Source organism: Phascolarctos cinereus, unplaced genomic scaffold, assembly GCF_003287225.1.
Source record: "Phascolarctos cinereus isolate Bilbo 61053 unplaced genomic scaffold, phaCin_HiC Scaffold_8;HRSCAF=390, whole genome shotgun sequence".
NCBI classification, from domain to species: Eukaryota; Metazoa; Chordata; class Mammalia; order Diprotodontia; family Phascolarctidae; genus Phascolarctos; species Phascolarctos cinereus.
In genome coordinates this window covers 3,963,091-3,988,788 of record NW_027556291.1, presented here as the reverse complement: position 1 = coordinate 3,988,788, position 25,698 = coordinate 3,963,091, and the positions used below count along the sequence as shown (strand labels likewise).

At 55.3% G+C, this 25,698-nt stretch overlaps 1 protein-coding gene across 1 annotated transcript in view; it reads right to left on the bottom strand.

Annotated features, from left to right (window-relative positions):
* Positions 1-25,698, bottom strand: part of LOC110202674 (diacylglycerol kinase eta-like) — a 153,944-nt gene that overhangs the window by 35,583 nt on the left and 92,663 nt on the right. Inside the window, 6 exon segments of the mRNA XM_078147905.1 lie at positions 4,534-4,636; positions 6,043-6,168; positions 6,513-6,619; positions 7,052-7,184; positions 19,323-19,427; positions 21,054-21,134. Of these exon segments, the coding sequence (XP_078004031.1) occupies positions 4,534-4,636; positions 6,043-6,168; positions 6,513-6,619; positions 7,052-7,184; positions 19,323-19,427; positions 21,054-21,134 (655 nt within the window).

The following is a 25,698-nucleotide window of genomic DNA, read 5'->3' as shown; positions in this document are numbered from 1 at the left end:
CAGCAAAGGCCACAAGAGAACCCTGAGGGCGAGTGGATAGCCACAATGAGCCTGGCCTGGCTGTGGCAAATGAGGAGAGACTTGATGGTGCTATGGGGCCCTGACAACCAAAAAGCAGAACAAGAAAGAGCACAAGAAAGAGAAAGAAGGGAAAACCAGCTCGTATGAAACAGAAGAGTGGGCCAAAGTCCTGGCAGGGCTGATATGGCCACAACTGTGGAGGAAAGGCACTGCTTCGAAAGATTGAGGAATGCTGTTGGCAGCCAGCAGGGCTATCTTTGCAAGTGGCAGAGGCCTGGGGGGATGCAAGGAGCCATAAGCAGGAGGCTCTTTTCAGAGCCAGGTTCCCCCACCCCACCTCTAGAGAGCCTGGAACCCCATCACTAAGGCCACCAGCTACAGAATGGCCCACTGTGTCCAGGGTGTAATTCACTGTCTGCTCATATTTATCAGGAAAGGCTCAAATCAGAGCCCTTTGGGGGCGAGGCAGAAGCAGGGCCTCATGGTCCTGGGGGTGGCAGAAGCGGGCAAAGGGGCAAGGCAGGGAGACCCAGCTCTTAGCTTAGGAAAGCTCTTAGGGCTCACCTCCTCTCTAAGGTTCAATAGGAGATAAGGAAGGAATCTTCTCTTAGCACTCATTACTGTCCACCCTTCTACCCAACCAGCCGCCAGTCTTAGCAGCCGTCTTGCCCACTTCCCTGATCGGATCCAAGGGTGGAGGAGCGTCCCTGGCCTGGGACAGCCACCCCAGCTGCAGTGAGCTTCTCAGACTCCAGCACCATGGACAGCCGAGTGGGCACTTGGAGGAGGGGAATGGAGCTAGACACCCAATGGCCAACTTCCCAGTGTCTGTGTGGGTGGGGAGAACTGTGAGCTGGACCTAGAAGGAGCGTTTTGTCGATGCATTTCTCCATCCATCTATGTGTTACTACATCTGTGTATGTACATCTCTATGTATGTGCTTCTATGTGCTCGGGGCTGTGGGGTGCTTCTGGGGCTAAGTGTATTATGTGAGTAGGCAGCTCTGCATATGGACGCATCCAGGTGGTTTAGAGCAGGTGTGAGGAGGATGTGAGAAGGGGGCCTGCCAGCCAGTGAATGTGCAGTGTGCGCGTTCTCCGTGCTAATAGCCCTCATGCTGGGCTTTAGGGTCTGCTGGAATCCCTGCTCCGTTCTGGCCTCTGACATAAGGGGAAGAGGCCACCTGTCTATATTTCTCTCCTCTGTCCTCTGCCATGGACAGTTATTGTGGGGAGCAGACACACTTGGGTCCTAGCTGGGCAGCGAGCCTCAGTGGGGGGGGTGATTTCTGAGTCAATGAGCTAGGCTCTCCCCTTGGGAATCCTGTGTGGCAGAGCTGGCTAAAATAGAATATTGGAGAATAAACAGGGAAATAAGTGGGCAGGGATCGCTGCTCCCCCAGCCAGAGAAAGTGAAACTGACCACACACGGAATGAAATTCACCAGGGCGTGGGATTCTGGCTTTAGCTTGGTCCTAGCGTGTCAGTGGCAAGTAGATGGCTTTAAAATAATAATAATTAAAAAAAGACCACCACTATTTTTAGGGGGCTTTAACAGGTACTTCTGGTCTTGTTAACTGAGTTCCTGCCCCCTCCATGACTAATGGAAGAGCAGCTGAACAACTAGAAGGCAGAAGCAGCAAGATCGTGGAGAGCAAAGAAGGAAGCAGAAAAGGGAGCATATGGAGATCAGCAGGGCCAGATGGAGCCAGAGAGTAAGGGGAGGCGGGGCCCTGGGACTGACAGAACCTAGGAAGCCGAGACCCGCCCACTGAGCCTGGGAATCAGAGCCTCCCGAAGTTCTCCTATCATCCCCCACCCCATCACCATTCCCTGCAGGATCCCTTTCTCATCTATCTCCAAACATGTTCACAGCTCTCCTGTCATAAAATAATAATAATAAACAACAAAATACACAAATAAAACGTCTTCCTTGGACCCTGGTCTCTCCCCTAGATACCATTCTTTCTCTCTCCCCCTCCCTTTCTGTCTCCTTCCTTCCCTTCGTCTCCCTCCCCCCTGTTTTTGTTACTCTATCTCCTTCCCTTCCTTTCTTTCCCAATGTCTCTCTCCTCATCTTGCCTTTCTGTCTCTCTCTCCCATTCCTTCTCTGTTTCTCTGTCTCTCTGTCTCCTTCCCCACTCTGTTTCTCTCTGTTACTTCGTCTCCTTCCTTTCCTTTCTCTCCCAATGTCTCTCTCCCTCTTGCCTTTCTCTGTCTCCTTCCCCCCATTTTGCTCTTTCCCCCTTCTCTGTCTCTCTCTCTCTCTCCTTCCCCCGTTTCTCTCTGTCACTCTATCTTCTTCCCTTCCTTTCTCTCCCTCTGTCTCTCTCCCCCTCTCTCCTTTCTTGATCTCTGTCCCCTCTCTTTTTTGTTGCCTTTACTCTCTCCTTCATCCCTGGTGATCTGGCTTCTCTCCCCACTACGTTATTGAAACTGCTCCCCTGAAGATTCCTGACAGCCTCCTAAAGGCCAGATCTGTTGGCCTTGCCTCAGGCCTCAGCCTCCTTAGCTTCCAGGCTGACTTAGATGCTGCTGTCCACTACTTTGCTCCCCCTTGAATTCCTGGACACTCTTGCTCTGCTCCCTTCCTACTCCTTGGATTTCTCCTCCTGTGCTGCAGGGTCTGCCATCCCCTACATGAAGGCCAAAGCCTTCACTCTTGGGCCTTGGCAGCGAGATATAGTATGTCCTCCAGAGATCCCATCTACTCTCAGTGTCCCAGATAGCCTGTCTACAAGGGCCATTCCCAAGTCTATAACTCTGGCCTCTAGGCTACATGCCTAAAAGCAGACTTCCCAGCTTTAGCTCCCCCTCGGAACTTCCTTCTGTCTGTTAAGAGCTCTCATCTGCAGCATGGGCCCCCCAGGCCACAAGATCTTTTCTTCCACTTTCTGTTTCTCCAATGTACCCTTTTGTCTCTCTCTGTTGCCTCTGTTGCCCTGAAGGTCTCAACTGGAGCTCTGCATTTGCCTCCAGGCTCTTTCCTTTCTAATCCAGCAGAGAATCCCAGCATCTCCAGGGGCTGCCTAGGCCCACCTGGGCCTACTCTAGAGTCTCTACTACGAATGAATGAATGAATGAATGAATGAATGAGCCTCCTTTACAGACTGGCCACCTCCCCTGTGGGGAGGTTCTAGAAGCCAACACATTCCTGCACTGGGAGAGCCCAGTTGGGTTTGGTTGTGGCTTCCACATTAGGCTGTCGCCTCACTTCCCCTCTAGGTTTCACAGCATTAGGTCAGCGTTGTGGTTTCCCTCTCTGGCTCCCTTCCAGTCCCAGCTAAAACGTCCCCTCCTCTGTTGACTGTATCATATGGCTCGTTTGTACCCAGATGTTTGCATGTCATCTCCCCCCCACCTAGACTGGGTGCTCCTTGAGGGCAGGGACTGTCACTTGCCTCAGTGCTTAGCCCAGTGCTGGGCACATAGTAGGAACTTAAGAAAACCTCATTGAATTGACTCGACGGTTCTCCAGGACTAAGCCGATGTTTTTCACAAGCATCACTGCCAAGCAACTCAGTCTCCCTCCTATCTTTGTGCTGATCCCTGCCACGCACCATATGGCCCTGCCAGGCGAGTCTCACTCAGGCAGGCTTTCGTCCAGGTAGGCCCTTGTGCTCAGAAGCCTCGGATTCAGTAGAGCTCACTTGACTCTCGGCAAAGCCTAATCTCATTCAGGTGGGCACCTTTCTGCATCTGAACGTTCTCCCCAGCTAGACCCTTGACTCTGATAAGGCACAGCCTGGGTTGGCACATCTTGGCATTCCCAGGACACAGCACACAGCAGGTGCTCAATAAATGCTTTGGTACATCTCAAAGAGACTCCATTTAGGCCTTTAGGCAAGTCCCTCCTGCTTTCTGGCTCTTTACCTAGTCAGGCAAAACTTAGCTTTCTTAAACAAGGGAAAGAATCAATCGCCCTGGATTTTGGAAGGACGCCCTAGACAGAGTGAATTAGCCTGTGGATTAGCCCATGTTTAGCAGAAAGCCATTAATGTGCTCTTCTGTCTGGGAACGGTGAGGGTCAGAGCCAAGTCGGGTAACTGAGAAACAATGCTCCAGGGACTGCCGAGAAGGGAGCTGAGCCTGCTGCCCCCAGCCAGGGGCAACGAAGGGCACCGAGAGCCCCCTGCTCTGTGGGGGTGCCGTGAAATCACCCTCTTCCCTTACCCTGCCTGGTTAGTGGTGGGCCAAGATCCCCCGAGGGAGGGAGGGAGGAGTGTGGCCTTCAGGAGTCACTCCAGTTCCTCTTGTATTTCTGAGGTTTCCAGGGCATTTGCCTTCCAGCCAGAAGTGCCCACAGCCCTCTCAATCAAGAATTATAGGGAAACTGAGGCGATTCTTCAACATCAATGCCAATATTGGGGGCCTTGGGGGCTCTTGGTACTTACCCCATGCTCTAACTAGAAGGCAAGGGAGGGCCATCAGCCCCTCGTCCAAGCACCTCCCTCCCCATATTTTGGGCGTTCAGTTCCTTCCTGGTTAAAGGGGAGGCCTCTTGGCTACTCACCATCCGAGTCCATGCAGTTCAGAACTGTCGGTGGGAGAATAGATACTCTGTACTGTCCCAGGGGGCATTTCTTAGAAAATTGGTCTCTGCAGGTACCATGAATCTAAAATGATGAGAGGCAGAGACAGAGAAATAGAGAGAGAGAGACAGAGACAGAGAGACAAAAAGAGACAGAGAAAGAGAGAGACAGGGGGAGAGAGACAGAGAGAAAGGAGAGGGGGAGAGAGAGAAAAAAAGAGGGAGGGAGAGAGAGACAGAGAGGAGAAGGAGCGAGACAGACAGACAGAGAGAGAGAGACAGACACACAGAGAGTGAGAGAAAGACAGAGACAGAGGGAGAGACAGAAAGAGGGAGGGGGGAGAGAGAAAGAGAGAGGCAGAGAGGGAGGGAGGGAGGGAGAGAGAGACAGAGAGAGACAGAGAGAGGCAGAGAGGGAGGGAGGGAGAGAGAGACAGAGACAGAGAGGAGGAGTGAGACACAGACAGACAGAGAGACAGAGACACAGTGAGAGAAAGACAGAGACAGAGAGGGAGAGAGAGAGAGAGAGAGGAGAGAGACAGACAGAGAGAGAGACAGGGAGAGAAAGAGAAAGTGAGGGATAGAGAGTATATGAGGGGGAGAGGAGAGAGAGACAGAGAGAGAGAGAGAGAGAGAGACAAAGAGAGAGAGAGAGACAGAGAAAGAGAAGGGTGAGGGATTTGTGCTGGGAGAAGGTTCCCCTACTGCTGACTCTTCAAGTTGGGTTTGAGGGTCTTTGGGTCTGATCTTCCAACCTCCCTCTCCAGGGATATCCTCACCATTCACATTTCTATGGCACGAAGCACTTTACTGTTATCTTCACTGACAGTGACTCTGGGAGGTAGGTGCTATTATGTTCCCCATTTTACAGATAAGGAAACTGAGTCTCAGAGAGGTCAAGTGACTTGCCTGGGGTCATATTCCTGGGCACCCAGGATTTGCACTCAGGTCTTGCTGACTCTGTCCAGCAGTCTAGCTAGTAAATGACACTGCCCCCTCCAGAAGCTTCTGAAAGCCTCCAAGTCTGAGGGGACAAAAGTGGGAGGTCCCAGATGGTAGCTGATGGAGGGCCATGTTTTGCCAAGAGGCTGCCACTTTCACCTACCATTTGCCTCCGAACCAGCAGGAAAGAAGGTGTCAGCCTTTTCCCCGTAGTTCCAGTCTAGAAAACCCTGATCCAACTGTAGGGCAGTGAAAACACTGTTGGCTTCGTGGCCTTGAATCCTGGTTCTGCCACTACCTGTCCGACCTTGGGTGGAACAGTCAACTTCTCTGGGCCTCAGTTTCTACCCTTGTAAAATGAGGAGATTGAGCCAGAAGGCCTCTAACATCCCGTCCAGCTCTCACACTTGACCTCTGACCCTGAGTTTGACAACTACATTGAGATGGGGGATGGGGGTTTGTACAAAGAGCCCGAGGGCCATTCTGTGGCCACACGGCCACCCAGCCTACTCCAATCAGTGACCCCAGGAGGATCAAATTGAGCCTTACAATGGCCTTACACCAGAGGCATTTGTAATCCTGTAGCCTCCGGACACTGCCACACATGCGGTCACATGAGGCACAGCGGGCATTGACGGGCAAGTTCCCTTCCAGCCACTGATGGGGCATTGCCACCTGCACAGGAAAAACAGAATACAAAACTGAGGATGTGAGGTAAGGAAGGAAGCACAGGACCCACCTCCCCAAAGTGGCAGGCCTCCGACAAGGCCCTGCTCCCCCAGAGTCCGAGCACAACAGGCCAAGGTGGGGAGAAGGCAGTGGCTGGAGGCCTACTACGGGGGCCCCCACCTCTGGGCTGAGGAGGTTGGCAAGCTAGGGCCAACAGGCAGGGCAATGAGCCGCTGAGGCTCAAGAGCAGGCTGTGGGAGGCCCAGCCCTGGCCCTAGGCTGCCTCATGCTAGCTGTTCCCTGCTATGGAGGGGCCTAGCCAATGTGGGATGGCTACTGTCTGTACTTACTCCATCTTCGTCCTCAATGATCTCATTGCCTATGGTGGCCAGGGTGGTCCATTTGCAGGTGGAGCTGGCTCGCACAGCACACCGTTTGTGAACTTTGAATTTACACACTATGGGAGAAGCCAGAGAATGTGTGAGTGGGGGACAGCGATGGGAAAGGAGGGATATCCTCCCCTTTCATCCCTCACCCCAGCTGCTAGTAGATACAATGCAAACTGCTATGAGCCCAGCATCCTCAGGGAGGCCAATGAAATCCATAGTCACTCGGTGAGAGGCTGAAAATATGAAAGGATTTTGTATTGCAGGGACTGGGATTGTACCCCCCATCCCCCAACCTCCTGCTTCAGCTGCATGTGGAGGCCAGCAGTAAGCACCAATCTTGGCTCTGCCCCTTTGGCCCCTGGGACCTCAGGCTTCGGCCTTCACTTCTGAGGAAGATGAAGCGGCTGGATGGAGCGGCCTTCACCCTAAATGACTTCTGCACTGCTCAGGGATGCCCTTCACACCCCATCCCCCAAGTCAAGCGGGCGGGTACTGAGTACCTTCACAGGACAGGCCATGGGAGGTGACCCCTGAGAGGGCTTCCCGGCAGACATTGCAGAAGGTGGGGCGGGCATGAGAGCACGTGTACCAGTTGTGAGTGCTGGAGAAGTGATCCGACGTCAGCTGAAAATGCTGCAAAACAAGAGAGGCCCCTGCGCTTCTAGAAAATGCTGCGTGGACGCCACGTAGGCCCTACCAGGCCTTAGGTGAACTTGCTGGATGACATGGAGCTCTGCTCCGAATGACGGGTTAAATGCAGGGACTCGGAGAGCTTGTTACAAGGAAACCAAAGGACAGATGAAACCAAGATTAAAGGGGTAAGTTCACAGCCCCCCGACATCTCTCTCTGCTCAACACTCTCACTTGGCTGTCAGCTCCCATAGCTTCAAGGCTCCTCACTACGCAGTGACTTCCAGAGCCACCTCTCCCATGATGCATCATTGGCCTTTCAGACACAGGCATGTCCCAGGCAGAGCTCATCATCTCCTGCCTCTGCCCCCTGCCCCAAGCCTTCTCCTCTTCTGAACATTCTTACCTTTGAGGGCACTGCCACCTTCCCATGTCACCTAGGCCCTCACCCCTGTCTCATCCTCTCTTCCTCACATAGCCAATCTGGGGCCTAGTCCTTTCATTTCTACCTTCATAATATTTCTTGTACAGAGTGGCCCTAAGAGTTTTGGGACACCCTGGATATGCCCCCTTATCTCCTTTGACACTGTAACCACCCTGATGCACCCTCATTGCCTCCCTCCTGGGCTATGTAACAACGTTTCTCCTGACTCTACTTGGCTACTGTTGTGATCTTCCTAAAGCTCCAGTCTGACCATGTACTCTTCCTGCCCCCATCATGTTCTCTTCAATCTAGGGACATGGGCATCCTGGTGTTTCCCAGCCAAGATATGCTATCTCTCTAATCTGGCAACCCCCATGCTTAGAACTCTCTCTCCTTCCTCCTCTCCATCTCCCGGCTTCCCTCAAGTGCCCACTAATTGCACCCCCCCCCCAGCTTCTGCAACTAGCCTTCCCTCAGGTGCTCCTTGACACTCTGCCTTCCATGGCCCTTAGACTGGAAGCTCCTGGGACGGGGGGGGGGGGGGGGTAGTGGTGGTGGTGGCAGGGCCGTCACCTGCCTTTCTTTGCATCTCCTCAGCGCTGAACCCATTTTCTGAGCTGAGTCCCCTTGCCCACAGCAGTGGAACCAGGAGCCACACATCTTCCCTCTCCTCCTTCCTCACCCTCCCCAGATCAGCAAGTGAGCAGCAGTGGCAGCCTTCTCCACAATGTGCCAGGGCCCCCTGTTAGTTATTAAATCTTAGAGAGTGGCTCGAGGCTCAGGAAAAGGGACTTGCCCATGGTCACACATCTGGGCAGACATCACAGGTGGCTCTTGAACCCAGGTCATCCGGACTCTATTCCATCTCAGCTGTCTTTCATTATGAACAGGTGATGAGAAGACGGAGGAGAGAAGAGAGGGACGAGGGCCCAAAGATTTCTCAGCCTTCCAGAAGAACTGAGCTTCTGCATCCTTTCTCTGCCTCTCCTCTCCATTGCCAGAATTTCCTCTCCCCCCTTCTGTCTTTCTCTCTCTCCCTCTCTCTTCTTCCCTCCCTCTTCCTCCCTCCTTTCCTCCCATCTCTCTCTCTCTTTCTGTGTGTGTGTGTCTCTCTCTCCTTCTGTCTCTGTCTCTGTCTCTGTCTCTCTCTCTGCCAGGCCACTCCTTTAGATTATCTTGTATTCCTGACATTCTGATGGGTAGGTTGGGGTCAAATCTTGACAAAGAAATCCTGTCAACCTTCTTTAACTTTGGCCCATTAGTCAAGGGCAACACCCATCCTGGGTGCCCAGAGATCAAGTGTTCACCCATCTGACAGATGACACGGGCCCGGAAGAGAGCGGAGGTTGCTCAGTGCTGTTACATCAAAAATTGGCTCTACGCTATTACAAGGGCAGGGTGGGCCACACAAGCTGCCTGCCTGCCTGCCCACCCTCCCCCACTGACTGCAGGGCTGGCTGCTGCATGTGAGCTTCTTACTAAGGGTGGGGGAGGCCCACAGAAGACTGGGGGAGGGTGAGGAGGGCTCAGGAGTGGGCCACAGGGCGGCAGAATTCCCTCCCACTTTAGAGGGCGGAAAATATATAGCTTGGAAAAGGAGACTGGGAAAGGACTGCTCTGCAGTTTGAGAAGCTGGCTTGGAATCCTTGCTGTCCCGCTTTCTATGGGTGTGGCCTTGGGCACCCCCTGCCCAGTTTCTTCCTGGGCAGAATGAAAGCCTAGGGTCCATGGGTGGCACCAGGGGAGAGCCTAGTTTTGCCAAGGTGCCAGATCAGCAAAGGCCCTGCTGCCCAACCCACCAAATAGCCACACCTTGTAAGGTCAGGCCAAGATAACGGGGCCACGGAGATCATCACTGCTGCCTGTGGCTCAGCCCCAAGAATGGCTTCCTCCCAAGTCGCTGCCCACCCTCCCTCTAAGTCCAGGGTATACATAGCACAGTCTGGTGCCTGCCAGGGGCAGAGAGCCAGGCCTCTACCTGAGCCTAAATCCCACCCAAGCCTTCTCTCTGGAGCTTTGTGTAAACCCTGGGACCTAGGACTTCTTATAATGCTCATTTTCCAGGTGAGGAAGCTGGGGCTGAAGATCAATGACTTGCCCCGGAACACATAGTTAGAGTCTGTGTAAGGCAGAAACTGAACTCAGGCCTTCCTGACTCCACTCCACTGTCTCTTTGGCTGGGCTGGCTTGTTAAAAGTCATCTGCCCTTCAGCCACACATCACCAGATGGCTTTTGTTTCTCCAGCCTTGAAGGCTTACAAGGGGCTCTACGACCACTGGGCCTCCTTGCCTCTGAGCGAGGCAGGTAGGTTAAGCTAATACCATAGATAATAATGGTGACCATTTAACAGATGAAGGAAGCATAGGCAATTCGAGGTCACAAGAGGGCTCTGATGAGATTTGGAAGCTGGGAGGGACCTCAAAGGTCATCTCGCCTCCTTACTTACAGGGCAGGAGCCAGAGGTTGACAGAGAGGCCAAGGGAAGTGACTTGGCCAAGGTCACACCAGTAGGCAGTAGCAGGTCCCAAGCAAGCCTTCAGAGTCAGTGCCCTTTCCACTGGAGCACACATCTTCTTTTGGGGCTCGGACCCTCTGCCTCCTCAGGAACCCAGACTGGATGCCATCCTGGGTCAGTTTCCCCATGACTCCTTTCCATCCCCATGGGGGAGGGGGTCATGGGAACAGTCTGGAAGAGGTACCCGCAGCCCCTACAGCCAGGAGACCAGCCAGTGTGTTGGCCCAGACAAGCTGAGCCCAGTCATTTAGCTTCCTGAGCATGTTCTGACAAGGACAGCCTGGAAAAATGGTGGTATTCACGGAGCTGCTTGCTTGGCCTTCTCCTAAGCAGTGAGCCCAAGGTCCCAGGGAGTGATGAGTATGGTGGTGTCTCAGCTGCTAGGGAAGGAAGGGGGCCCAGCAGCCTGGGCAGCGCCTGATTCGAGGCCTGAGATGTCAAGAGCCTGATGGCAGAGGAGGCCAACCTGGGGATGGGGAGGTGACAGGAGGGGCTTGTGGGAATCTGGGACAGAGAGAATCAGCACTTAGGAAGACTCCACCCAGGAGACCTGGGGCTGGGCCAAAACACTTGGTGTTGGGAGTGGACTTGGGCTTCCAACCCTGCCTCTGACTAGCTGTGTGGTCCTAGGCAAGTCACTTCACTTCCTCAGCCTTCATTTTCTATCTGTAAAATGGGAATGATAAGAGATAAGAATCCTCCCAGTGCTAATGAGAATCGAATGAGATGGAGGCCAGGGAGCACTTGGCACATGTCCCCCCTCCCCCTCCTTGCCCCATCTTCCCAGGCACTTCAACCGATCCTTATGTGGCCCTTTAACATTAGAGAGGAAACTGAGGTCTAGAGGGCATTTTAATACCAAAAACTGGGAGTGGCCAGAGACCAAGACTCCTCCTCCCCTGGAAGGATAAATTGTCCAACAAAAAGACTGTAAAATCAGGAGAGAGGCCTGAGTTTGAATGGAACAACTGCCATTCCTATCGGTGTGACCTTATACAAGTCACTTCCCTGTGCTGGGCATCAGTTTCCCCATCTGTACAATGAGGGGCTTGGCCTAGGTCAGAGATGTCAAACTAGAAGCCCAGAAAACTCCAGTGCTGAACCTGTAACGTCATTGGGAAAGGTTTAACAAAATCAATAAAAATAAAACCCAGCCTAAATAATGGTAATTTGTGGTTCTCTAAATCCACACGTGGCCTGTAGGGAGCTGCTTCTATTGGAGACCACGAAAGGCCCTTCTGGGCCAGGATTTTGCATCCTTTTCCTCTTGCTGAGCCCAGGGCTTGGGGGGGGGTGATGCGGAGGGTATGGGATATCTCCCATCCTTCCAACTCCCTCTCACAGTGTCCCATGCTTACAGAGTCACTGGGGTCACAGATTTAGAGCTGCAAGAGACCTCAAATGCCACCGAGTCCACCCTTCTTCTACGTTGCCAATGAGGAACCAAAGGCAGAGATGAAGTGACTGGTCCAGAGTCATGCTACCAGTAGTATCTGAGGCCAGATTTGAACCTGGGGCCTCCCGACTCCCTGCCCTATGCCCTAGCTACTACGCTATGCTGTCTCTAGGCCCATGAGGAAAGGGGCTGGCCAACTTGCTTGGCCACAGCCTTCCTGTTAGCTCTGACCCACATCCCCCAGCATGACTGGGCCTTGGAGGCTGGCTTTGGTTTGACTCAGGCCCATAGAGGTGTTTTTATCCCACAGAGGACTCTGCAGCTGCTATCTGCTTTGAGCCTCACGATCATGCTATGGTAGACCTAGTCCACGTCATGCTAACTCCATCTTATAGATGGGGAAACTGAGGCATGGAGAGGTTCAGTGACTTGCCCACAGTTAGGAAGGATCAGAGGTAGGGTCTGAACCCAGGGCTTCCAGCCTCCATGCCCTGCTTTCTTTTCCCTACACTCCGAAAGGAACGGCCAAGATAAAGAAGTCAGATATACGCAGGGCCATGTCTACACAGCGAGGCTGGCATGGGGAAGCCAGTTAAGCCAACAGGGCACAGAAAAAAACCCAGTTTGGAGAGCCCTGCAATCTCCTTGTGGAATAAGGAGATGAGAAGGGGGCCCGCAAGCCAGCCAGCCACCCCGCGACCATCTCAGGAAAGGAAAGATTCTCCTTTCGGGACCGCCAGCAATAGCAGGCGAGTTCGCAGATGGCTGTTTTTGATGCTTGTTTGTATGTGGGAACACAGCAACAGCAAACCATTCATTCCCAAGTGTGGACGGAGGCCCTGAGCTGCCAAGGCCCAGGGAGACATGGGTGGCTGAGACCCTGCAGGAGCAGGGTGGAGGAGGCGACAGCTGCAGGAAGCCTGGCTCGGTCTCCAGGCAAATTCCCCACCAGCTTCCTGAGGCTGGGAGCCGCTGGGCGTTCTGGGGGGTCTCTGTCTCTCTAGTGTCTCAGGTCCATGAACCCTGAAGGGGAGTCCCGAAGGCTGGACTCGAACCCTTCACTCTGTCCATCCTGGGGGGGCATTAGAGTGAGCGGAGCCCACAGAGGCACTGAGAGCAGCTGGGAAGCTACCAAAGACAACAGCAGCGACAAGAACAACTCTAACAGCCAATAATAACAACACCGTCCTGTAGAGTGCTCAGCATGGTGCCAGGTATACAGTAAGTGCTCTATAAATGCTAGCTATTATTACAAACATGATCTTATATGATCCTCACAGCAATGCTGGGAAGGAGGTGCTGATCCTTATTTTACAGCTGAGAGAACTGAGACAGACAGATGTTCAATGACTTGCCCAAGGTCAACACAGCTAAGCAGTGTCTGAGGCCAGACTGGAATTGACGCTTCCTGCCTCCAGGCCTCATCCCTTAGCCACTTCTCAGAACAGGTACACCTTGAGCTCTGCCAGCTGAAGAAGCATGGCAGGTGTTTCTCTCGGGCACCTCTGTCCTAGGAAATCAGCGATGCCTTAGAGGAGTGGGTGAAGAGCCCACGCCAGCCCCTGCCACTTGGGAGGCCAGGCAGGACTGCAGCGGGGATGAGCACAGCCCAGACAGCAGCAGCAAGGGGCAGGCTTTGGAGTCAGGGATGCTGAGTTCAAATTCTGGCTCTGACACCTTAGAGAAGTCCCTCCCCTGCCAGGGCCTGAGTTTCCTTTTTTATAAAAGAAGGGGGTGGATTCAGTGGTTTCCAAGGGCCTTTCCAGATCTAACAGGAGATGCTCAAACCCTCTTTTGAGGGGCTAAAGCAGGGCCTCAGAGAGGACAAAGAATCTAGGCCTCAAGGCTGGGCTGGGCATAAGGTGCTGGCTACTGGGCTGCCCCAGCAGCAACGTCCTCCCCTCCACCTGGGCCCAGGCTTCTCTCCCATCTCTGGCAGTCGACTCTCCAGCCAGATCTCGGCCTTCTCTACTGGATCCCAACCTAGCCGGCCTGTAGCCTGGGGAAAGGGGGTCTTGGGGTACACTACCCCTCCCCCCTCCCCTCACACCCAGGAGAGCCCAGAGCTTCTACCCTCTCAGATGCCAGTGGGAAAGTGAGCTCTGGGGGCCTCACTAGAGGCAATCACAGGGCCAGAGATCACTGAGCATGGCCCCCCCCCCCTGTTATCCAAACGGCATAATGAGGTAACAGGTGGAAAGCATGATCTGGAGAGGAGGCTGGCCCAGCACATTCTTCTTGGCCAAGCGCACACGGAGGCCCAGGTACGCAGTGGTGGCAGTGGACGCAGAAGGGACTGTGGGCACTCCTCTCTTCCCTTCCTCCTGGCTGGCCTGCAGTAGAGCCTTTGCCTGGGCTCCTGGACCCCTGTTCTACCAACACCCAAAGCCATTTCACAGCGAGATGGAAGCATGTTGGCACATTCCTCTTCCCCAAATGCCCCTTTGGGCACATCCCCCTCTGCCTTCAGGCCAAAGCCTTAAGGGTACCCTGGCATTCAAGGCCCTCTACAATCTGTCTCCACTTTCTTTCCTGCTCTTTCACTACAGGAAGACTCTGCTGTGGTCACCCTGGGGCTCAGCCCCTCCCCGCCTCAGCCTCTTCTCGAAAGCACTGCTCATTCTCGAGGCAGCCAAGGTGTAGCTGGACCTGTGTTTGAATCCCAGCTCTGCTGTCTGTGTGACCCTGGCCAAGTCCCTTCCCCTGCTCCGGGCCTGTTTCCACATCTGTAAAGGCATCTTCCAGCTCTGACATCCTTGGATGCTCATTGTCTCCCCTTCTTGGGCCCTGGGTTCTAGGTCAGCTCTGTGATAAAGACCAGCCCAAGCCCTTCTTCCCTTTCCTGGCCAGCAGCTCGGCCTCTCACTCATCTGCCACTGGGGTGTAGTATGGAGTCAGGAAGTCCCGGGCTGTGTGCTCCTGAACAGGTCACCTGCCCTCAGTTTCCCTCATCTGTAGCCCCAGATTGCTGTGGGGCTCCCATGAGGTAACATGCTTTACTAAGGAGCAAATGGAGTCCTCTTTGTAAGGTGCTTAGCAGCGCCTTGCACATAGTAGGTGCTTAATAAATGCGCATTCCATCCCTCTCCCTTCCCATTCCCTAATCAGGTACTTTGCAAACCTTAAGGCACTAGACAAAATCAGCTCTTACTCGTCTCTCTGAGCCTTGGGGTATCCTCTTGGGAATACACCAGAGTCGTCCCTCTCACACTGGGCTTCACTTTTCACACACAAATCTGGCCTGCCCAATTGGCCTCTGGCCCTTTGCAGGGCTGGGCCTGGGCCTCCAACCTCTCCCTGCTAGCCCTCAAGCCCACACTCACTGCCTGGTGCCTTTGAAGGGCCTGCCTCCGTCTCCCCCTCTTTGGGAGTGAACTAGGAGAGGGCCAGGCCCCGGAGGAAGCCCTCCTCTGGCCGTGTGGAGGGCCCACGGCAATGAGTACAGAGAGGGCGGCCGTGTGCTAAGGGGCACACAGGACAGGGTCTGTTTGACTACTCAAGCCTGAAGCTCAGTTTGCTGAAATGCCAACAGAGACGGTTCACTGTCAGCTAAATATTGCTCCCAAACAGATCCAGGCCAGTGGAGCAGCTCCGCAGAGGGATGCTGGGACTGTTGGCAGAGAGCAAACTGGTTTCTTTTTCAGGCCTGGCGGGGGGGGGTACATTCTGCACCGAACTGATGAGAGGAACGGAGACAGGAATGGGCCGAGATGGAGGGAAGTGCACACGTCAATCCTCTGATGCTTTTTGCCTATAGATTTCCCAGCCCGGCACCAACATCTCTCACTTAGCTTCCAAAAACCCCAAGTGCCCTTTTGTGCTGAAACAAAAATCTGAAATGATTTGCAGGAAGAGCCCTCATTTTATCCAGGAGAGGGAGGGTGACTGCTGGGGGGGGGTGGAGCAAGGAGGGCAGTTACTTCTGCCAGTGGGGAATGCTGGCCCACAGGGGCCTCTTGTGGGCTGGTGGAGGAGAAGGAAGAGGAGAAGGTGGAAGAGGAAGGTTAATGCATGGCAGGAGATTAGAGACCATGTTGTGAGCCAAAAGACCAAGGAATGTATGAGGGGGAGGGGAGAGAGGGGGGGGAAGAGAGGGCAGAGAGGGAGGGGGGAGAGAGGGAGAGAAGGGGGAGGGAGGGGGAGAGAGAGAGAAGGGAGGGGGAGAGAAAGATGGGGAGAGAGACAGAAGAGGGGGGAGCAAGGGGGAGAGGCAGAGAGGGAGGGAGGAGGGGAAGAAGAGAGAGAGGAGGGGAGAGACACCTTATGGGTATGCATGTAGAGTGAGGGCATGATGCAAGCTGGGGCCACAAAGCAATCGGGGTCTGTTGGTGGGGCTCTGGCCCAGTCAGACCCCCTTGGGAAGGATGCCAAGCATGCTCTGACTCACTAGTGGCTGGACTAGTCTCACTGCCCACGTGCCCTTGACCCTGCTTCCTGCCAGCTGACTCAGGCCCTTGGTATGAACGGCCGCTCCCTTTCCACATCCCACTTTTTCCCTCCCAGGGGCTTCTCCCCTCAATTTGCCCACAGGTTCCCCTGGCACACATGCCCACCAGCCTGCTGGTTGCCCAGCTCTCTTTCCTCTTTCACTGCCAAGTGTCTAGTACAAGGTGTCTACACCTGCTGCTTCTACTTCCTCATCACCTGCTCACTCCTCGGCCCCTTGGCATCTGCCCCTGGGCTGAGCCAAGGTTGCCAATGAGCTCAACACCAAGGGTCCTTCTCCTCATTGCTTCCCCTTCCTGGCCTGCATGAAGCATGGGCTGCACCTAGCCCACTTCCCTTGTCTACCTTGCTGTCTATACCTCCTCCTCCTCCCCCCTGGACTCCTGGGCTCTTAAAGGCTCCTTTCTGGTACCTGCACTGACACCGCTTCTTCCTCCTGTCCCCAAGGTGGCACTCCCCCACCCCGCCCCACCAAGGTGTTAAGCTTGCCTCTCTTTTGTCTCCTCTCCCTCGATCGTCTCCTACATTGTCAGGGTTTCAGCTACTCCGGACATGCAGGTGGTTCCCAGGCCCAGCCTCCAAGGTTGACCTCTCCCCACCACTCCTGTCCCATATCCCTTGTTCCCGGGAAGGCCCCAGCCCTCCCTCAAACCTGGCTGCTCCTCCTCCATCCAGGCTGTGGCCTCTGGCCTGGCCCATGTCCCGCCATGGCCAGAAGGGGCTCCCCTGTCTTCTCCTCCACCTCTAGATCCTCGGCTGCAGCCCGAGCTGAGCTGAGGGGCCCCCCACAACGAGGCAAGGCCTTGCCTCGGCCACCCTCCTCCTCCTGATATGGCTTTAGATATACAAACTTTCTATGAACCAACAACAATAATAATAATAGCAAGTCACCTACAGAGGTGAGGCTAGCATCATCATCCTCATCACCAACCTCATCGACATCATCCCCACCACTACCATCATCATCATCACTCCCTTTTTACAGATGAGAACATCGAGGCTGTGATAGAGGTCAAGGAACTTGCTGAGGGTTACAAAGCTGCTAAGTGGCGGAGGCCAGATTCAAGGACAGAGGCCCAGTGCACGGCACCCCCAACTCCAGGCCTGGCATCAGCATCTCTCCCTTGGACAGGTACCCACATGGTGCCATCAAATCCACAGGGAGGACCCCCCCCTCCATTTCCCTACTCCCCACCCTCTCCTATGTTGCCATTCAAGGCTGTCCACAGAGGTGCGCCCCCCCCCCTCCAGACAACTGGGCAGCCAGGGCCCTCTGCTGTGGCCATGCTGTTCCCCAGCTGCCCAGCACTTTCCCACCTCTGGACTTTTGTCTACTCTGTACCTCATGCCTGCAATGCCTATCTGTCCTTCTGGAAGCAGCTCCGGCGCTCCACCATGAAGCCTTCCCTGACTGAGCCCTCTTCTCACCCTAAAGTGATCGCTCCCTCCCTTCCTTGTTGCACTTTACAATCCACAAGGGCAAAAGCCATAAATCGCACCGGAGGCCGCCCATCTTACAGATGAAGAGATTCAGGCCCAGAGAGGGGGAAGATGCTTGTCCAGAGCACGTCAGTGGGTCTCCAGCTGCAGAGTCAACGCTTGGCCCTCAAATGCCCTGCTCCTGATCTGGGCCTCCCAGCACGGGCCCCTGCCCACATGCGCTCAGGGAATGATCCAGCAGTCTCGTCCCAGCCTCCTCCACAGTGCCAACCATGTGATGGGCATGGCCGGCTGTTCTGGGAGCCTGAGTGCCCAGGAGCATCCTCTCGAGAAGGCCGGGGCTGCCAAGGTGTCACCTCTTGCTCAGGCCTGGCTTGGGCTCTGCTTTGGAATGCCACGTTACAGGGGGAGGGGGTGCCTGGGGCCGAACCAAGCCCCCTTGAGATGACCAGAAAGCTCAGAATCCAAGGGGAGAGGGGGAGGCTTAAAAGGAGACCAGAGCCTCCTTAGACCAAATGCCCCCTAAGCCCACATCCTGGGCCGGGGCTCCTGAGCATCCAGACAAGATTGTGCCAGGCCCCGGGGGCATCTGCACGGCGCTGGAAGCAGCCTCTGCCTCTGAGGCGCTTCTCTGTTATGCTGGGAGGACACAGCCTGGACACACAAGTGTGTGCCCCCATGCTCCTTGGAGGGAAAGAACAGCAGTACCTTGGAGGTACCAGCAGGGGGGCTTGGGAAAGGCTGCACTGCCCGAGTGCCACTAGAGCGAAGTCCTGAAGGGAGTGAGAGGGGCTCAAGGGGTCAAGGAGAGGAGGGGGAGCGCAATGGGCAAAGGCAGGTCATACACGGACAGTCTGGTCAGACCAGAACATGAAAGGGAATAAGGCGTCATTGGCCTGGAAAAGTCAGCTGGAGCCAGACAGCCGGAGGCTTCCCATGCCCACCAGCGGGGTTGGGATTTCATCCTGGGGGCAACAGAGACTCCCAGACACTTCCCCTGGTCAGGCTTGGAGGATTATTCTGGCAAATGTGCAGAGGATGGATCGGGCAGATGTGGCCAACTGGAAAGCCAGCCTCACTTTCCGGGGAGAGGAGCCGCGGTGATCCCGGGTTAGGGGGCCCGTATTAGAGACGTGGGGGAGGTGGAACTGTCAGCTGCTACTGCTGCTACAATCACAGGTATGGCCAGGAATATGCTCTGCAGAACCCCCATCCCTCTCATCCGCAGATGCAGAGCCAGGTGGCTGTGTTCTGTTAGAGGCTGCCTCCATTTCCCTAAACTGTACTCATCTAGGGGAGGCAGTGCTGAACTGAGCTTGGGCGTCTCTTCAGTAGCCTCGTGGCCAAGCCGATCTCTGTGGTCCTTCCCAGCTCCAGGCCTCTGCTCCCTCTGACCCCTCACCCTGAACCACGGCACCTGGCCACGGCTCCACCTCCAGGGTCACACACCCTGCTACCTCTGAGCACAGCCGAGCCCACTTCTCGGCCAATTCTCCAGGTCCAGCTTTCCGAGCAGCACAAACTGATTCCAGAAAGGGGAGAGAGCCCTCTCTGCTACCGCCTTGTAGACCACCCTGTTATCACCTATACACAGGCAGCTCCTCTCCACAGGAAACTAGAGTCCAGTCGGGACTGTCCTTTGACAAGGGCTTTGATGAAGCAACTCCCTTCATCTTTGTGAGTGGTACTGAGGCAGGCCAAGCCGCCACCTTGGCAAGGGGCACAGACAAGCAAGCACATAGCCCTAAGTGCCCACCTGGCTGCCCCAGCGGCCAGGGGATGGCCAGCCCCCAACCACCTCCGCCCCCCTGACCAGATGGCCCGTTTCCATCTCATTATTTCCTGGTTAGTGCCGTCAATCAGAGATTGGTCCCCAGAGCAAGCTGTTGCTTCTCAAGGCTTCCCACTGGCTCCCTTACCTCATTAGCTGCCCACTTCTGGACGGCTTTCAGGGCACCCATCCAATCTTCCATCTCCTTCCGGTTCTCTGCACACAGGATGAGCTTTCGGAACGGGGTGATCACCTACATGAGAAGCCATGGATGGGTGTTAGCTCTGTGGGGAACTCAGGAAGCCAGGGTAGGGTGGGGGGAGCTGCAGCTGGGGACGCTGGCCCTCCAGAGAACCCAGAAGCAGCCAGGCTCCTATGAACGTTGCCTCTGCCTTGACCCACTCACAAGGACCCAAGGAGTGTGGCAGCGTCTGTCTCAAATCCCAATTCTTAGCTTGCTCCCAAGTCTTGCCTCTGAGGGCTATAGGTATTTACAGACCCCTGATGCTGGCTTGGAGACACTTGGAGGGCACCAGACCTAACGCTGCTAGGGACAAGGCGAGGGCCTGCCTGGCAGATGGGTGCTTCCAAGGGGACGGGAGGGAGCATGGGAAGCTCGTGACCTTAGTGCTCCCCTGCCTGCCACCTCAGCTACTGTGCCCATATCCTCACCCCAAAGGTCTACAGGCCCGAGTCACCATGGCCACCAGCATCGCAGCCTGGCAGGGATGGAGGGGAGTCAGACAGATCCTTGGTTCCTCCTCCACCTCGGAGCAGGAGGTGAGCACAGCAGTTTGCACCTACTCCAGGGTAGACCTAGTATCTGTCAGGGAAGGGGTGAGCCCGAGCTGGGCCTGCTGGGATTTCTGCAGTTTAGCTTCCCGAGACCGTATCAACAAGGCACCAGCTTAACTCCAGGACAGTCTGACTGGAGGAAGGAGGTAAGCAAAGGCCCCACTCTGGCCCTTCTGTCCTGGGGCCCTCCCCAGCTCTGAAATCCTGTGCTCCATCTCCCGAGGGCCCTCATTTTCCTATGGCCCATTGTTGTTACTTCAATCACTATCCCCCCCCCCCTGCCCCCGGAACCTCTTCCTTTCTCATCTCTCTGCCAAGATCAAATGTGGGAGCAGGACGTGCCAATGCCGTGACCCCTCCCCACCACGCTTCATTTCTTGCCAGGCAGTCCACAAGTATGGACACTACCACAGGCTCACGAGGCAATCTGGATCAGGGACACAAGGGCCTCATTGGCAAGGTTGTTGTCACTGCTCTCATGTGCACGCACACACATGCACACATGTGCACATATGCGCACCCACATGCAGGCACACACAAACGCATGCATACACACATATGCACACCCACATACACACACCTACACACACCTACACGCAGGCACACAACATGTGCACCCACATGCAGGCACACACAAACGCACACATACACACACATGCACACCCACATGTACCCACACGCAGGCACCCACAAACATATGCATACACACACGCACATATGCGCACCCACATGCAGGCACACACAAACGCATGCATACACACATATGCACACCCACATACACACACCTACACACACCTACACGCAGGCACACAACATGTGCACCCACATGCAGGCACACACAAACACACGTGCACACACATGCAGGCACACACAAACGCACACATACACACACATGCACACCCACATGTACCCACACGCAGGCACCCACAAACATATGCATACACACACGCACATATGCGCACCCACACACAGGCACACATAAACGCACACATACACCCCCCCCAGGATTAGGTGGAAGGGCAGCCTGTAGCCCCACCACATGGCGCAAATGCCCCCCTACCCTCGGGGGACCGGGCCCGCTTACCGTAAAGCTGTTGTTGACGTTTTTTGTGCTGGTCTCAGCCACACTGGCATCAGTGAGATCGACCTCGTCAAAGATCAGGGACTGGAAGAGCAGAAAAGGAACATCTCCATTTAATGAGGCAGGCGTCCCCTCTCCCCACCCCCGCAGCAGGCAGATAGGGCAGCTGAGACCCTTGAGGCCGGACCTCTGCACTCGAGTGGCTAGCTCCCGAGCTATATGTTCGACATTGCAAGCCCTGCTTCCTCAAAGGTCTCGCTGAACCAAGACCGGCGAGCCAGTCAGCCTCATCTACCCTTTCTGCTGATGTCTGGCTGGGAGTGTGGGCCTGAGTAGTAGGAAGGCAGGCCAGAGGCCCACTGAGTCCAGGCCAGGCCCTGACTCCCTGTCCTAGCATTCCCAATATACAGGGCCCCAGCTTAGATCCGAAGACCTCCGGTGAAGGCGAGCCCAGGGCTGACTTCCCGGAGCAGGCCAGGTGGGGAAGTCATAAAGGGACTTGGTCTTCCTCCAGATAGGGTGAGAGTTCCCAGTGAAAAGAAGGCAATGCAAGGGAGAGAGGGGAAGGGGGAGGAAGGGCTGCAGAGAGATGGCATTTAGCCAGCACCAAGCACCCAAGCATCCTCTGTAACAGTGCAGGAGCCAAAGGAAAGGGGAAAAGCTCGAACCTCGACACCCAGCCAGAGCTGGGCATAGGGCCAGGGCCTTCAGACCATTATGAAGGAGAGCAGCTCACTGCCCTCCCCACCATTTCCCATGCCAAGTCTTCTCTCCACGCTGAACAGCCTCGTAAGCCCACCCTATGATGGCAGGAGCTTGAGGCCTGGTGCCATTTTGGCTATACATGAGGAGCCAGGCAAGGCCCTTCCCTGTCAGGGCTTCAGGCCCAAATGAGGGGCTGGCCAAGGTGATATCTAAAGGGCCCTCCTGGCCCTGCAAAGGCAGGCAATGAAAGACATTTGACTCCAGTCTTGGTGCTAGATGGAGCCCAGAGCTTTCTGGGAGTCAAGAGAACTTTAAGGTAGCAAGGACCAAGTTTAGGAGTGGGTGCCCAGGAAAAGGGTGCTAAGTTAGGCCAGGAACCAGCTGAGCCCTCGGGCTGGGCTTCCCAGGCTAATTCAGGCTGGAGATGGGGTGGGAGCCCAGAGGACCCAGTGGACACCGGTAACAGCCCTAATCCATTTGCCCTGATTAGCTCTGGAGAAGAGGCAACCTAGAAGGGCAAGGAGCTGAAAGGCCTGAGCAAAGACATGGCCCTCTGAGAATAACCACTCCTTCCTGACAAACCTCCTTAAGTCTTGGTTGAGTGCCACACTGGCCCCTCGGGCACAAGTGCCCCCAAGGGGCTCCTGAGGCTGGCACTGGGGCCCCTGCCCTCATCACTCCCTAGCAGACAGGTCTTTCTCTGCCTCTGCTCCCTGCCTTTCCTCCCTCTTCCTCGGAGTGGAAAGAGCTCTCAGCTCAGAGTCACTGGACCCCGAGTTCGGACCAACTCTGCCTCTTCCTGCTGAATGCCCTTTTGTGGACCTCAGCTTTGTCCTCTGAAAAACGCGGGGGGCTGCCCAAGGGAGACTCGATGGCCAAAGTGCCTTTTCTGGAGTGCCAACCTTCCCACTCAGGAGAATTCGGGCAATGGCAGATGGAGTTTGGGTGTTGCGTTCATGTTTGCTGAGAGCTGTGGGGGCCTTGTCCCCCCACTAGCTTCCCCCGGCAGCAGGCCCGCGAGAGAGGCGTGAATCCAGGCCTTGCCGCCACCAGGCCGTACTGCCTCCCTGTCCAATCAGATATGTCCAAAGGGAGTCCCAGAAACGTGACTGGCTTTTGTAGCCCCCTGCCCCCCCACCCCTGATGCCTTCAGCCCATCATAGGGTCTGCTTCAGGATGAAGGGAAGGAGTCTCAGCATCTCATCCTGCCTTGTTCACTTGCTAGCTCTGTGACTGCACACAAGTCACCTTCTCTCTGAGTCTGTTACCCCGTCTGGAAAAGACCACCTTCCCCACCACCTCACAAGTGAGAGGGCATTTGGGAGAGAGCGCTCAGTGACCCACAAGGCAGGGGGCAGCTCCCACAGGACACCAGCCCCAGAGCAGCACTCCCCCGGCCCCCTCAGCTGCCCAACGTTGATGGCAGGTTCACAGTTTTGAACAGTCAGGAAGGTGCAAGGGGCAGGAATTGAGCCCTTGTACAGGAGGCACAGTTGGGGTATCACTAACTCTCCACGGGCGGGAATAAAGCCTTGCACTGAGGGGCTGGGCTTGGCATCAGAGACACCTGGTTTCTACGGAGCTGTGTGGTCTTCGGTAGTCAGGGCACCTCTCTTGCCTTAGTTCCCTCATCCAGAAAATGGGATAGTAATCCCTGCGCTGGAGGAGCAGTGTATTTGTCAAGAAGACCTGGGTTCCGATCCCACCTCAGACACTAGCTGTGGAGCCCTGGGCAAATCAATTTCCTTTGGTGCCTCAGTTTCCTCTTCTGTAAATGGGGCTAATGCTAGACCTTGTGGTACCTTGCTGCTCAAAGGTGATAATAGATGGCAATTGCTGGTGAACCCCAAAGCATTAGAGAAATGTCAACTGTTATTACGTATGGCACCACTGGGACCTCCCAGAAGCCCCACAGCTCAGGCAGGGACACTGACTGCCCTGCTGCGCAGGGATGGGTTAGACAACATAAGGTGCCCCCAAAAGGAATCAAAGGCATGAGGCACCTGGCTTGGGAGAGACACCAAGGAGCCCCAGGGGGCTCAGGCCTTGCCAAAGACACTCACTCTCAGGTCTTTGGATCTTTCTGGAGCCCTTTTCTCATATAGCAAAGGGGGGCATTGACACTTGCCAAGGAGCTAGTGTGATTACAGACAAATCATACTCCAGGATTAGCTGGGCTGGGCAGAACTGGAGTGGGCTGGGCAGAGCTGGGTTGGGCAGAGGTGGGCTGGGCAAAGTTGGATTGGGCTAGGCGGAGTTGGACTGGGCTGGGCAGACCTGGGTTGGGCAGAGCTGGGCTGGGTTGGGCAGTGCTGGACTGGGCTGGACAGAGCTGGGCTGGGCATAGCTGGGCTAGGCTAGGCAGGGCTAGACTAGGTTGGGAAGGGCTGGGCTGAGCAGAACTGGAGTGGGCTGGGCAGAACTGGGCTGGGCTAGGCAGTGCTGGACTGGGCTGGGCAGTGCTGGACTGGGTAGAGGTGGGCCAGGCAGAGCTGGGCTGGGCTAGGCAGTGCTGGACTGGGCTGGACAGAACTAGGATAGACGGGGCAGGACTGAGCTAGGCAGTGCTGGACTAGGCTGAGTAGTGTCGGACTGGGCTGGGCAGAGCTGGGCTGGCCTGGGCAGAGCTGGGCTGAGCTGGGTAGAGCTGGCCTGGGCTGAGCTGGGCAGAGCTGGGCTGGGCAGAGCTGGGCTGGGCAGGCAGAGGTGGGTCTTAAAGTGTTGAAAAGATTTAAATAGACAAAAAGAAGAGAGGGGGCAGATGCCTGGAGACCACTAAGAGGCCAGGGGGCATCCTGACCTGGCCAGTCACTCTGGGTTTGGGAGCCCAGGGTTTGTGCATACTAGGAGGGACCTTGAATGCCAGGCTGAATGCCAGGCAAAGGCTTTAGAAACTGGGCAGTGCCCAGCCTTCTCTGATGCCCAGGAGCAGGAAGTACCCAGGTTGGCAAAGGGAAGATTTCAGGCTGAAGCCACCAGCATGGGCCAAGCCTGCAGCCCCACCCCTGAGCTCGCTCAGGCCCCTTTGCCCCGTGCCCCCCACCCGTCCTGCTTCCTTCTTTCTCTGGTTCAGCTCCTTGGAGGCCACTGCACTGACTCGTTCTCCTTCATCTTTTACAGCCTGTCACTTGCCAAGGCCTAATGCTTCTTCCTGTGAAATTTCTCCCATCTGTCCCCTTCAGTCCATCCCCAGGGCAGCAGCCTATTGTGAGAGGCTCCTAATTGGTCTCCCTGCCTCCAGCCTCAGCCCCCCTCCCTCCAGTCCAGCCTCCACACTCAGCCAGGTTAATCCTTCTCAAATGCTGCTTTGATCAAATATCCCACTTGCCCACAAGCTGGTAAATGGTCCCCTGTTGCTCAGCACAATGAATGTGCCCGCCTTTGAAGGTTCTCGGCACACTGGCCACGCCCGAGCAGCCCTGCAGCCCAGCTTCCTGCCTCCTGACATAGTTATCTCTAGTCTGACCCATCTCCCCTTCCCACCTCTCAGCTTTTGCTCACACTGCGTTCCCTCCCCCACCCCCACATGCACACCTGGAATGTCCTCTTTTCTCCTCTCTACTGAGAGAAAGCCTGCTGGGCAGGCTGCATGCCCCCTTCTCCCAGGAAGCCTCCCCCTCTTTGTACTGACCTTCACCTTTTCATCATCTCCAGGATTTCTAGACGGTATGGTGAAAAGCAACAGCTCAGAATCCATGTAAAGGCACAGCTAATCGGACCCCAGCCTGTAGCATATCTGCCCCACATCCCCCACTAGACTGGCTTTAAGGCCCTCCAAAGAATAGCTCCCCCTTCCTTTCAATAACCAGTTCTGAGAAGGCAGTGATCAGAGGACATAATGATGACAGGGGCATTGAATGCCAGAATCATATTTCCATAAGATCTGAATAAATGAATCTAGGAAGAAGAAACTTCCTAGGCTAGAAGTCAAGCCCCATCCTGG